A 13,547-nucleotide genomic window follows, 5' to 3' on the forward strand; every position below is an offset into this window, starting at 1 on the left:
TATCTCCTGTTTTTGCCATTTAGCTTTCTGGTATGTGTTTTTTCCATAGCTTATTGTATGAACCTCCTAGAATTCATCTGACCACTCATTATTGTTGAACTATTATAGTTTTTTCCCAATTTTTCATAATACAGTTCCATCCTTAAATCTTACACTATAGCTTCAATTTCTGTTTTGGACAGGCAAGGAAGAGGGTTGAGACAAGTTCTCTCACTATGTGGTCCAGGCTAGCCTAAACCATGTTTTATAATCCAGGCTAGCTTGAAAGTCACAATTTGTGATCTTAATTCAGCCTCCCAAGTACTAAAAGTAGAGTAGTGCACTAGCACACCCAGTGATGTATCACCAATTTCTTGAGATCAAGTCACCACAAAAGGTATCACTGGAATCAAAGGGTATGCATGATTTTTTAAGTAGTTGTACAAAGGAGGTGCCATTTTCTTTTCTTTTCTTTTTTCTTTTTTTTTTATTTTTTTGGTCAGTCGTGGGGCTTGAACTCTGGGCCTGGGCACTGTCCCTCAGCTCTTTAGCTCAAGGGGAGCGTTCTACCACTTGAGCTACAGCACCACTTCCAGGAGGTGCCATTTAACAAAGGGGTTAAGGGGTTTTTTTTGTCGGTCATGGGCCTTGAACTCTGGGCATGGGCACTGTCCCTCAGCTCTTCAGTTTAAGGCTAGCGCTCTACCACTTGAGCCATAGCACCACTTCTGGTTTTCTGGTGGTTTATTGGAGATAAGAGTCTCATGGACTTTTCTACCCAGGCTGGCTTTAACTGTGATCCTCAGATCTCAGCCTCCTGAGTAACTAGGATTACACACATGAGCCACGGGCACCTGGCTGGGTTAAGGCTTTTTTTTTTTTTTTTTTGCCAATCCTGGGGGGGCTTGAACTCAGAGCCTGGGCACTGTCCCTGAGCCTCTCTGTGCTCAAGGCTAGCACTCTACCATGTTAGCCACAGCACCACTTCTGGCTTTTTCTGTTTAGGTGGTACTGAGGAATTGAACCCAAGGCTTCATGCATGCTAAGCCACATTCCCAGTCCTTTTGCTTTTGATGAATCTTATTAGGTTGCCTGACTGAAAGTTTTTCCCAATTTATACTAATACCAGTACAGAGCTAAAGTTTATCAGGTTTCTTTGCTAATTTTCTAGACTTCAAAAAGCATCCTGATGTGGGGCACCAGTGGCTCACACCTGTAATCCTAGTTATTCAGGCGGCTGATATCTGAAGAGTGTGGTTCAAAGCCAGCCTGGGCAGGCAAGTCTGTGAGACTCTTTTCTCCAATTAATCACAAAAAAAGCTGTAAGTGGCACTGTGGGTCAAGTGGTAAAGTGCTAGCCTTGAGCAAAAGGAGCCCAGGGACAGTGCCCAGGCCGAGTTCAAGACATAGGACCAGAAAAAAAAAATCCTGTTTAATATATCTTTCTTTGATTACAAGTAGGGATGAACATTTTTCCATATTAATATATTTCCTTTTTTCTTTTTCTTTTTTTTGCCAGTCCTGAGGCTTGAACTCAGGGCCAGGGCACTGTCCCTGGGCTCCTTTTGCTCAAGGCTAGCATTCTACCACCAGAGCCACAGCATCACTTCTGGCCTTTTCAATGTTTATTTCGTACTAAGGACTCAAACCCAGGGCTTCATACATGTTACACAAGCACTGTACTGCTAAGCCACATTCCCAGCCCAGTAATATATTTCTTGATTTGTGAAGTGTCCACATTTCTACTAGAATATTAGTACTTTTTTAAAAAGAAAAATCAAACTTTTGCCAAGCACTGGTGGCTTATGCTTATAATCCTCACTACTTAGGAGGCTGAGATCTGAGGATCAGAGTCAAAACCAAACCATGTAGGAAGGTCCATAAAACTCTTATATCCAATTATCCACCAGAACACCAGAAGTGGAGCTGTGCCTCAAGTGGTAGAGTGCTAGCCTTGAGCAAAAAAAAGCTAAGGGAAAGCTCTCAGGCACAGGGGTCAAGCCCTAGGACCAGCACAAGAAAACATCAACTTTTGTGAGTTATTTATATTTAAGAATATGAATAAGCAGAAATGATTCTTTATGAAACCTTCATATAAGACATTCTTTATTTTTCTGATCCATTTTAAATGAGTTTTGATGTATAAAATTTTACCTACATTTCAATTTTCATTATAAAAATTAAGATGCATCTCCCCAAACTTTACCTAAGGATGTGGCTAATATGAGGAAAGCCAGGACTCTGGGCATGCTATATGCATACAGAATGTATGCATGTATGGTAGAATTGAAAACATCAGCAGTGTCATACATATGCCCATCAAGAAGTACATTTACTGTCCATGTCTCATCTTTCCCAGGATTTAGCACACAGTATGTAATGTGTACAACTAAACTGCATAGATGTGGTATTCAGTACAGCTATACCAGTCATGCTTACAGTATCAACAGACACAAAAAAATGAAAGGCTTTGCCATCAGAGCTGGTCCAGCATTATCTCATGCTAATTTCATGAACTCACACAAAATGATTTACTAGTTCCTTATCTGTAAAATGGGAATTTCAGGGAGTTGCAACAAGTCCCAAATGAGGGAACAACAGAGTGCTTAGCACAGTGCCTGGTATATAATAGAAATTCCATGAATGCTAGCACCCATCCTCTTCTTGGGAATACTACTTCTCATATAGACCTTCCTTCCTCAATACTGCCCTCCAGTGGACTATGATGCTCCTCCCTCCTCCCATGGGTTAGATGGGCCCCACATAACATAAATCCCATAGAAGAAAATGTAGATTTCACAAACAGTTTAGTTTCCCACTTACCAAAGAGGTTTTGTGTTTTTTTTTTATTTTAAACTGAGAGCCACTTGTGATTTGATCTACTCAAGTACTGTTGATTTTTAAGTTCAGGAGCTTTTTTTCTATCTAAATCTATTTTGTTAACAATCTGAATCTATATTCTCACCTCCTTTGACTTTTCCCAAAAATTTGTGACCACCCTGACATCACTCCCTGTTCAGCTCAGCCTTTCCCTCAAGCAACATCCCCTTGGTTTTACTCACCCACACAGTTGTCACAGATGCTGCAATGAGAGGCCCGGGGAGGTCGGAAGATCTTGCATGTATAACAGTATTTCAGTTTCACAATCTGGTTGTTTATCTGGAAATTCTTGATACGAGGTGGTGGTCGCTGGCCCTGGGGAACCGCACCATTGGTAGCTTCTGTAAATCAACAAAGACAGTTTCATTCATTGCTAGACATTATTTGAGCTCAAAGTCTTACCACATTTCCAGAAACAGTGAGGGGGAGGTGGTCACCAAAGATTCCCAAGTGCCAGGTGCTAATGACTCCAGCCAGTAATCCTATTCAGGAAGCTGAGATCTTAGGATCACAATTAAAGCCAGTCTGATTAGAAAAGTCCATGAGATTCTTTTCCAATTAACCAGAAAAATGTCGGACTGGAGAAGTGGCTTGAGTGGTAGAGTGCCAGCCATGAGCAAAAAATGTGAGCAAGAGTATGAGGCCCTGACTTTAAGTCCCAGTACCAGCACACACATACACACGCAAAACGTATTCTCCAGTCCAATGTCTTCTTTTTGTTTCTGAAGACTTTTTAATTTTTTATTTATTATTGTTATTATAAAGGTGATGTGTAGAAGGGTTACAGTCACATAAGTCAGTTAAGTCAGGGTAGTGTCACCCTTTCCACCTTGCCCCTGCTCTCGCTCAGCTTTTCCATCCCATCCCCACCCACAAGTTGTACAGATCATTTTCAACATAGTATCTAGTGAGTCCAATGTCTTCTTTAGATGAGTATTTCAAGACTAGAATTTCAACCTTTTACAGTATCACCCAAAATTCCACTGAATGCCATGCAATTCTGAAATATATAAGTAAAAAGGTATTTCTTAACAGGCACTGGTGGCCCACACCTGCAATCTTAGCTACTCAGGAGGCTGAGATCTGAGGATCATGGTTCAAAGCCAGCCAGAGCAGAAAAGTCCCTGTGAGACTCTTATCTCCAATTAATGACTCAAAAACTGGAAGTAGTGCTGTGGCTTAAGCGGCACAGCACTAGGCCTTGAGTACAAAGAGGCTCAGGGATAGCACTCAGGTCCTGAGTTCAAGCCCCACAACTGACAAAAAAGTATTTCTTCAAACTTGGTTGTCTGATTACAAAGAAAAGCAATCATAAAGAAAAATGCCAAAAATATATTAAATACCCAATTTTTACTAATAATCAGAGAAATTAAATTAAAACAAAAGATAGCATTTCCACTTACTATATTTACAAATATTAAAAAGAATAAAAATACCCAGGGCTGGAAAGGTGGCTCAATGGTAGAGCGCTTGCCTTGCATGCCTGAGGCCCTGGGTTCAATTCCTCAGTACCACATAAGCAAAAAAAGAAAAAAGCTGGAAGTGGCACTGTGGCTCAAGTGGTAGAGCGCTAGCCTTGAGCTGAAGAGCTGAGGGACAGTGCCCAGGCCCAGAGTTCAGGACCTACGACTAGACCCCCCCCCCAAAAAAAGTATAAAAACACCCATTATAATCTAGGGTTGCAAAAGTTATTCTTCTACCTTACCAGTGAACAATATGGCAGCAGTTAGTTCAGTACTTTGTAATTCAGTAATTCTACCACTAGGGGCTTATCAAAATTACAAAGACATTTATTCAATGGTATACAACGTCTCTTTTCTGTGTGTGCTGGTCCTGGGTTTGAGTGCTGTCCCTGAGCTTTATGTTGTTGTTGTTGTTTTTTGTTCAAGGCTAGTGCTCTACCACTTGAGCCACACTTCCACTTTCACCTTTTTGGTGGTTAATTAGACATGAGTCTCATAAACTTTCCTACTTGGGCTGGCTTTGAACCATGATCCTCAGATCTCAGCCTCCTGAGTAGCTAGCATTACAGGTGTGAGTGACCAGAGCCTGGCTTAAAATTATTTTAAAGCTGAAAGAAGAGCATGGTAAAGTCTGAGGAGTGATGTACAAAGTTGCTAGCATTAAAATGGCTATATTCCTATTAAAGAGAAAATAGGAGGGAAAGATAAAATTGAAGTCCTCCTATAGTAAATTGCCTTAAATGTCTGGATTATGTCTTTTAGCTAAACCCTCAAAAAATCCTTAATTTTCCAGGCACTCATGGTTCATGTTTGTAATCCTAGCTAATCAGGAGGTTGAGCTCTGAGGGCCAAGGTTTGAAGCCAGCCAGGGCAAAAAAGTCTGTGAAACTCTTATCTCTAATAAACTACCAAAAAGCCAGAAGTGGAGCTGTGGCTCAAGTGGTAGAGCACTAGCCTTGAGCAAAAGAAGCTCAGGGGCAGTGTCCAGGCCCAAAGTTCAAGCCCCACGACTGGCAAACACAAAAAATGAATCCTTAATTTCTAGGCCAGAGAATATGAACCCTCACAGCTCATAAGATTTAAAAGTTTGGCAACAAACTGCTTCCCAGACAGACTTCCAGGCCTGCCCATCCACAGCATGTGAGAGTGCCATCTCATTGCTCCCTTGCTATGCAGTATAATTCTAAAAACAGAATATATTTCAATTAATTTTATTTTAAAAATATCTGCCATATGGAACATTTTTCCTTTTTTGCAGAGTGGGGTAGGTGCTGTGAAATCAAACAATAACAGTGTGTCACAAGTCTTAGCTAATTCATTAGAGAATGACATAAGTACCAGCATGCCATCTTAATGTTTCTTTGCATATCCTTTATATTAGGGTACCTGGGAGACAGAGATCATATTTCAATCTCCCAGAGACACTAAGACACATACACAAAAAATCATACAATTTCTTCTCTTCCTACTCCATAGAATATTAAATATATGGCTGAATATAAAGCTGACAAAAACTTGCTAACATAAATATATGCATTAACTAAGAATATACTCTTCTAAAGCAGGGTACAATGCCTGTAATACTAGCTTGTTGATAAGTGAAGATCAGGAGATCACAGTTTGAGGTCAACTCAGGCAAAAAGAAGTTTACAAGGCTCCGTTTCAACCAGTAGCTGAGTGCAGTGGTACACATCTCTCATTCCCAAGCAAGAGGATCACTGCCCAGGCCAGCCTGGTCATAAAGTGAAACTCCATTTCAAAATTAACTAATTTAAGAAGGAACTAGCAGCATGGTTCAAGTGGTAGAATGCTATGTATTCAATTCCCAGTAACACCAAAACAAAACAAACAAAAAGAATATGTTCTTCTATTGAAAGTGCCATGATAAATGCAAAGGTCACAATGTGACAGCTTGAGTTTGAGCCACAGGCCCAGTAATGGAGGAGAAAACGACTAATCATGTTGAGAATCTATAGTGAGATGCCAAAGACTAGTCAAGGTACTGCTTTGACCTTCGGTTTCTTCATATGAGAACAGAAAGCAGTCTATAAAATAATCTAGAAGAAGAGGGAGGAAGAGTGAACCAAATGCAAGCATGGTATTCAGTATATACTATGTTGAAAATGAACTATGCAACTTGTGGGCAGGGACAGGAGGGGGAAACTGAGGGAAAGCAAAGGAAGGGGCAACATTGTCCAAAGGAAGGAATGCATTCATTACCTGATATATGAAATGGTAACCCCTCTGTATGATACCTTAATAATAACAATAAACTTATATTAAAGAAAAAAGAATCCAGATGGAAAAAAAAAACAGCTCATAATTCTCCCTCATGTGTGGCACTTAATTACCTCTGGTCCTACCCTTAGCTCTCCCCAGGACTCTATTTATACATCATACCTGGCTTCTGCTTTCTCTCCACTATTCCCTTCCCACCCATTCAGTTCATATATATGCAAGTCAATTTCTCCTTAACTCACCTAAAATGGTCTGAAATTTTTCAAAAAGAAATGTGCTAATAAGCAGGCACCAGTGAATCACGCCTGTAATATTAGCTACTTCAGAAGTAGATTAGGGATCATGACTTGAGATTCCATCTCAACCAAGAGCTGGGTGTGGTGGCATGTGCCACCACATGTCATTCCAGTGGCATTTGCCACATGTGTCACCATGTCATTCCAGTGACATGGGGAGGTATAAATGGGAGGATCACAGTCCAGGCAAAAAGCAAGATCCTATTCAAAAAACAGGCACAGTACATCAAGTGAATACAATGACTGTCTGGCAAGTATGAGGCCCTGAGTTCAAGCCACAGTGCTGCCAAAAAAATTACAAAGACATGGATATCTTCAAAGCATTTCAAATAAATATAGGGCAGATATAGACTGGTACTCGACTAGCATAGCTTCTCAGCCTTACAAGTCCTAGATCACTTTCTGACTCAAACTACTTTGGTGCAAACTTGAAAAACATTTCGATAGACACTGCTGCTAGTTCGGTAGGATCCCACTCTCTCCTAGTACTTGTATCAAGACTTCTTTCACATTGAGAACAACCAGGATATCCTTCTCTCTAGCCTTGTGATGTTCTACTTTAATTCATGAAGCTATCATAGCTCTAGGTAGTGTAGCATTTCAATCTCTGTCACAAAGACCCTTACCCTACACTATAGACTGTACAGTTCTGAGTTTAAAATTACCTCCTGTACCTCTCCTAGAATTTTGAGTTGTTCCTGTACCATAGCTGCTCCTTCTCACCTTGCTTGTTCCCTAAAACAGGAATTCTTGGTAAGGAGACCTGTGAATGTTCTTCAGAAGATGTATGAGTCCCTAAAATTACATCTCAAATTGTATGTATATGCATGCATATAATACTTAGTGGGGGAAGTTTATGGCACTTATCAATAAAACAAATGTGTAGTGACCCTCCCCCCAAAAAGTAAAAAAAATCCTCTTGGAAACAATGCACCCAGACCTTAGTTAACAAATCCTCTCTGGAATGCAGCCTACCATGGGGGGAAAAAACAGTGTAAGACTTTATAAGCTTGCTATGCCTGCTTTACCAAATTCATAGAGCAGTCATTTGTGATCTCAGACTCCGGATCTTAGAGAGAAAAGGCTTGTAGGCTATGAATCTGCAATTACTTTTATGACTCCATTCCCTTATTAAAAAGATGACAACCATCAAAAGTTGCCATCTGTTTGGAAGACTTACCTATCTCCATTTCTATGAAAGCTGCTTCATCAGGTAGTGCCCTAGGAATCACTCCAGGGTCACTGAAACTAGTCCTCAACAGTGTGGCCATAGAGAAAAGGAAAAGCATGGCAGCAAACACAGGAATGGCAGGAGACAGCTGAGCAGCCAGGTAGCGACACCTAAAGAAAACAAGTAATTCAACAGTTCATTATACTAGCCCTATATTGTTCTCCAAATGTTACAAGGATACCCATCTGGTCTCTACAACAGAATCAACAGTACATCAAAGACAGGGACCATGATATTTACCTAATTTCCCAAACACCTAACAGATAGTTTTGAACACAGTACAAGCTCAACACATATTAAATAACTGGTGACACCTATAACATACAAAGATGGCTTCAGGGAACCTACCTCAAGTTAACCTATGCCTACTATCAGCCTATGTGAACCACATTTTGTCTGCCTCAGGAAAGGCACACATCTGCTAAGGTTGCTTTTACTCTGGGAATGCCCAGGAATTTTCTTTTCTTTTCAAACCTAATATTCTTTTTTTTTATTGTGAAAATACTGTACAGAGGGGTTACAATTACATGGGCAGGATAATGCGTACATTTCTTACCAAGCATTGCAGCCTCCTCCTTTGTTTACCCTTCACCTCCCTTCCCAGCCTCCCCCCTCCCTGCCCAGGAATTTTCATACCCACTCATTTGGCATTAGGATTGAACTTGATGAGAAGGGAAAACAAAAGAAAAACAATTAGGAAGCAGGCTCACAGTGTTGGACACAGGGTATCTCAGCATGCTTTAAGACCAATGAAAAGGTTCAGAGCTGCTGACTGACTCTGCAACATCTGTACCTCATCGCCTCAATTAGTTCAGCTAGTAGGTGACTAAAGACCATTAAAAAAGGAGTAAGACCATCTCAGCCAGGCACTGGTGGCTCACCCCTGTAATCCTAGCTATTCAGAAGGCTGAGATTTGAGGATCATGGTTCAAAAGCAGCTCAAGCAGGAAAGTCCATGAGACTTTTACCTTCAATTAACCACCAAATGCCTGATATGGGGCTTTGGGTCAAGTGGTATAGCACTAGCCTTAAACAAAAAGCCTTGGGAACAGCACCCAGGCCCTTGAGTTCAAGCCACAGAACTGACAAAAAAAATTATCATTATGATTCTGTATTTCTTAGACCCTAATATAAGGGAACAAAGATAAGTAAATCAATAAACACTTATTGATCTGAACTGAATATCAAACCAAATGAATGGGAATATGCAATAAGAGTAATTGCTGACCTATTTTTATCCTCGTCCTGAGGCACATTTCTCCTTGAAAACAGAGATCTTCACTGGAGGCAGACTATAAGTGGATGAGCAAGGAGCAGAGGGAAAGCAGAGAAAGTAAAGCTAAGGAAAAAGCTTACCTCATCAGCATAGGGAGTAAGCAAGCTGCAGTCTATTCAGGGCAAACGTTTAACCCTGGATTGTATATTTACTGCTGTTTCAGAATAACCCTCAGGCGATCCTCCCCTGCCTCCTTGCCACACAAAACTGCATGAGGAGATGAGATCAACTGTGATATTAGACTAAGCAGTTTGTGATGAGATGAACATATTTGTTGAACCTGCAAGATAATTTTAGTAGCTTCTTTTGTTTATTTGTTTGCTTGTTCGCTTGCTTGCTTTTAACACAATCTTTGGTCTTAGCTTGCTTTTTAATGATTTACTTCCTTTTCTTAAAAGCTAAGGGGAGGGGAGAATTTGAGAACTGAAGGTTCTGGCAGCTGGCTTCAGGGTAATTAAGGCTCATGCATATCACTAGCTTGTGGATTACCCTCCTTTCCATTGCTCCCCTTCATGGACACACATAACCAAAAAGCGAACTCAGAAACAAAAATCACCACCACCTACCAGGAACCCCAAGTACATAGGAGAAGCATGAGGCTTTGTTTCATCAGCAAACCATGCAAAATTACCACACTAACAGAAAGCAACCACCTTCCTAGAGATTGCCCACCCATAAGATCTCTTGAAAACAAAGAAGCAATGTCTCTGAGACTGAAAACTATTCAGAGTTCAGGTTTTAATCAAAGCCATTAAAAGACAAGAGCTGATTAGCCATGTTTATTTCTTTTTAATAAAGGAAAAAGATACAGAGTGAGTAAAACCACCACCACAAAAAATTCAAAATTAATGTTGCCCCCTGATCTGAAGAATCCAAGCTTAACCAAGTCCAACTAACACCTGCTTGTAGACCAGACAAAGAACAACTTAGATTTGAATTATGCTACACCATCAAGGATAAAGGTCTCTGTAATGTCCACACAGACTATCTTCTGCACCTGCTACAACAATCCACTCTGTATGTCAACAAGTACACAAGAGGTCCATTGTATTCTTCTCCTCCAGAGATGAGGCTACTACTGGCAGCCAGTTGTCTCTAGTGAATGGGTGTGGCTGGAGAGGCAGATGTGGGACCAGCAGTCCTTTCTACTCAGAATAAGAGGAAATCTAGAGCCAGCATTTATGACTATTGTAAACTACCACCCATGTTGTCTGTCTTTAAAAAAATATCTCCTAAGCCAAGCATGGTAGTACACACCTGTAGTCCTGTAGTCCAAGCTACTCTGGAGGCTGAGGCAGGAGGTTCGCTTGGGCTCATGAGTTCAAGACTAGCCTGGGCAACACAAAAAAACTCTATCTCAAAAATACTTACCTAATATGGGGTGATTGAAGATATGCTGGCAAACAGACAACAAAAATTCCATAAGTAAGAATAAATTCAGGAGACCCACTGCATATAACAGTGCCTATATTTAATAACAATGTACTATAAACTGGGAAACTGTTAAATGTAGACAATAAATGTGCTCAGCACATTTAGGTAACATTCCACAATGTATACATAAATACATCAAAATATCACGTTGACCACCAAAAGTAAATACAGTTTGTACATTTCAATTAATGAATGTAAATACTCCATATGCTAGTTCTATAACTGAAGTAAGCTGGAAGATCTGTCTGACAGGAATAAATTATATGAAGATTTGATAGTAATTCCCAAAGATCGGAGTATCCTCTAACATCCTTAATATGTCTTAGAGAAAGACTGGATCTGTCATCCATGAACATAAGCTAATTGGATTTGAAACTCCTTAGTACTTTCCATCTATATCACTTCTTGGAATAATGATATCCATACACTTTTGGAAACAGAACTCTCCTTTGTCTTCCAAGTTTCAAGAGGTCTTTCTCCTTCCAAGGAGTTAGAAGTTCCTGTTCTCCCTTTATAAATAATGTTCCAGTGCAGTCTTCATTTTTACCATCTGAAGAGACATCATTTTAAGTCATCCTCTACCAACTTCTTCACTAGCCTCTGGCTTCAAAAGCTGGGCTAGACTCCTATATCTTGATGGGCCACATAGTGGTACTGACCAGCAGTAACCAGCAGTGCCAGGCTAGGTTAGTGTGTCACGTCCCATCCCCCATCCACAGCATGCTAGCTCGTTAGAGGGATGAAAATATCACAGACTTCAATTCACATGGAAAAAAAAAAACTCTCAAAAGATTCATGAGTATTGCTTATAAGAGACCAAGCAGATTCTGCTGCAGTGCTATGTCTCAAAGATTAGAAGCTTAGATGGGAGTTCTATATAATACTCTGCCTTAAGTCTCCCTAAGAGCTTTCTTGTTATGTTTTTATGTTTTGTTTGCTCTTTTATCAGTGCAACCACTCAGCCAACAAGTAAGCACTGGCCTACAAAAGGAGAAATAGAAGTTAATTTTACTGGAAAAACAAAACTAACATATGAAACAGTGAAAGAATAAAATAAGCCAAATAATCAAGTGTTAGAACAGCGATTCAGACTCTAAGCACTATAAGTGGACAGAAAAGAGCTCTCTTGGGGAGCTGGTGGCTGCTTGAAACTATTCCAATAGCATCTGTTAAGGAGAGCTTTTAGGAAGAACTGTGATATGAATAAGGTTTTCCTTAAAGTCCTCCCTGACATGATTGGCTATCTTGTTACTACCTATTATAGAATGAATATCTGTGTTGGGCACTGGTTAGCTCATACCTGTAATCCTAGCTACTCAGGAGACAGATCTAAGAATTGCAGTTTGAAGCCAGCCTGGGCAGGGAAGCTCATGAGACTTTCATCTCCAATTAATCACAGAAAAAGCTGGAAGTGGTGCTGGTACTCAACTGGTAGAGTGCTAGCCGTGAGCAAAAAGGAGCTCAGGGACAGCACCTAAGCCTGGAGTTCAAGCTCCAGGACTAGCAAAAGAGAAAAGTATTTTAAAAACACATGTATTCTAATTGCCAAACAAGTAAAACTTAAAGGCAAAAAGGCCACGTTTATGACCAAAAAAAAAAAAAAAAGGCTGTGTGGTGCCAGCGGCTCACGCCTGTAATCCTAGCTACTCAGGAGGCTGAGATCTGAGGATCTCGGTTCAAAGCCAGCTGGGGCAGGAAAGTCCATGAGACTCATCTCCAATAAACCACTAGAAAACCGGAAATGGCACTGTAGCTCAAGCAGTAGAGCACTCGCCTTGAGCTGAAACGCGCAGGGACAGCACCCAAGCCCAGAGTTCAAGCCCCATGACCAACAACAACAACAACAACAAAAACCATGTATTGTGCTGGCTGGGCACTGGTGGCTCACGCCTGTAATCCTACTACTCGGGATGCTGAGATCTGAGGATCACTGTTCAAAGCTAGCCCCACAGAAAGTGCATGAGATGCTTATCTCCAGTAAACTACCAAACAAAAAAAAAGCCACAAGTGGAGCTATGCCTCAACTTGTAGAGCACTAGCCTTGAGCAAAAAAAGCTCAAGGACAGCACGTAGGTCCTGAGTTAAAGCCCCCAGGACCAGAGCACATGAGCAAGCCAGTGCGAGCGCATGCGTGTGCACGCACACACACACACACACACACACACACATACACACACACCCCACATGCTGAGCTTCAGATACTGACTTCCAATTCTCTTAGGCAAGAGAAGAGAGAGGATAGGGAAGTCTTCCTACCACTGTAGAAAAGTGTAGCTCCAGGCATGGTGTTACATCAGAATACCAGTGTCCTATAGAGAATGACTCCTTCTCCTCTAGCACCTAACCCCTAACCCAGATTCTTCTCTTCAATGGAAAAGAAACACTTAAAATTTGTGCAGGAACATGATACATGGTGCACATAGCAGGCAGCCACTGAACCAAAGAACGCTGGAGTCCACTCTCCTGCTTTTGCAGGAAGGATGGTATACAACTCAGCTTCTTCCTCTCTATTCTCTTCTTCACTCTCTTCTTTAGAAACATTACTACTAATAGACACATGTTCAGTATCAGCACATGCTCTGTATCATCTTCTTCCTCCCACTTTGGAGGTAAAAGAGTAGATATGGCTGGACCAGACTCAGCTTTCTTAACTTAAGAATGCTAAGGCAGGGCTAGGAATATGGCTTAGTAGTAGAGTGCTTGCCTAGCATGCATGTAGCTCTGAGTTCAATTCCTCAGTACCACATAAA

At 40.9% G+C, this 13,547-nt stretch overlaps 1 protein-coding gene across 3 annotated transcripts in view; it reads right to left on the bottom strand.

Annotated features, from left to right (window-relative positions):
* The window catches only part of Zdhhc9 (zinc finger DHHC-type palmitoyltransferase 9), a 35,743-nt gene that overhangs the window by 12,447 nt on the left and 9,749 nt on the right, over positions 1-13,547 (bottom strand). For all 3 annotated transcript variants that reach the window (XM_042682442.1, XM_042682440.1, XM_042682441.1), the window contains exons 3-4: positions 8,037-8,197; positions 3,042-3,200 (exon numbers count right to left, since the gene is read on the bottom strand). In XM_042682442.1, coding sequence (XP_042538376.1) covers positions 3,042-3,200; positions 8,037-8,197 — 320 coding nt within the window. The remainder of the gene's footprint in view (positions 1-3,041; positions 3,201-8,036; positions 8,198-13,547) is intronic.

Source organism: Dipodomys spectabilis, unplaced genomic scaffold (assembly GCF_019054845.1).
Source record: "Dipodomys spectabilis isolate Male_0828 unplaced genomic scaffold, ASM1905484v1 ptg000071l, whole genome shotgun sequence".
NCBI classification, from domain to species: domain Eukaryota; kingdom Metazoa; phylum Chordata; class Mammalia; order Rodentia; family Heteromyidae; genus Dipodomys; species Dipodomys spectabilis.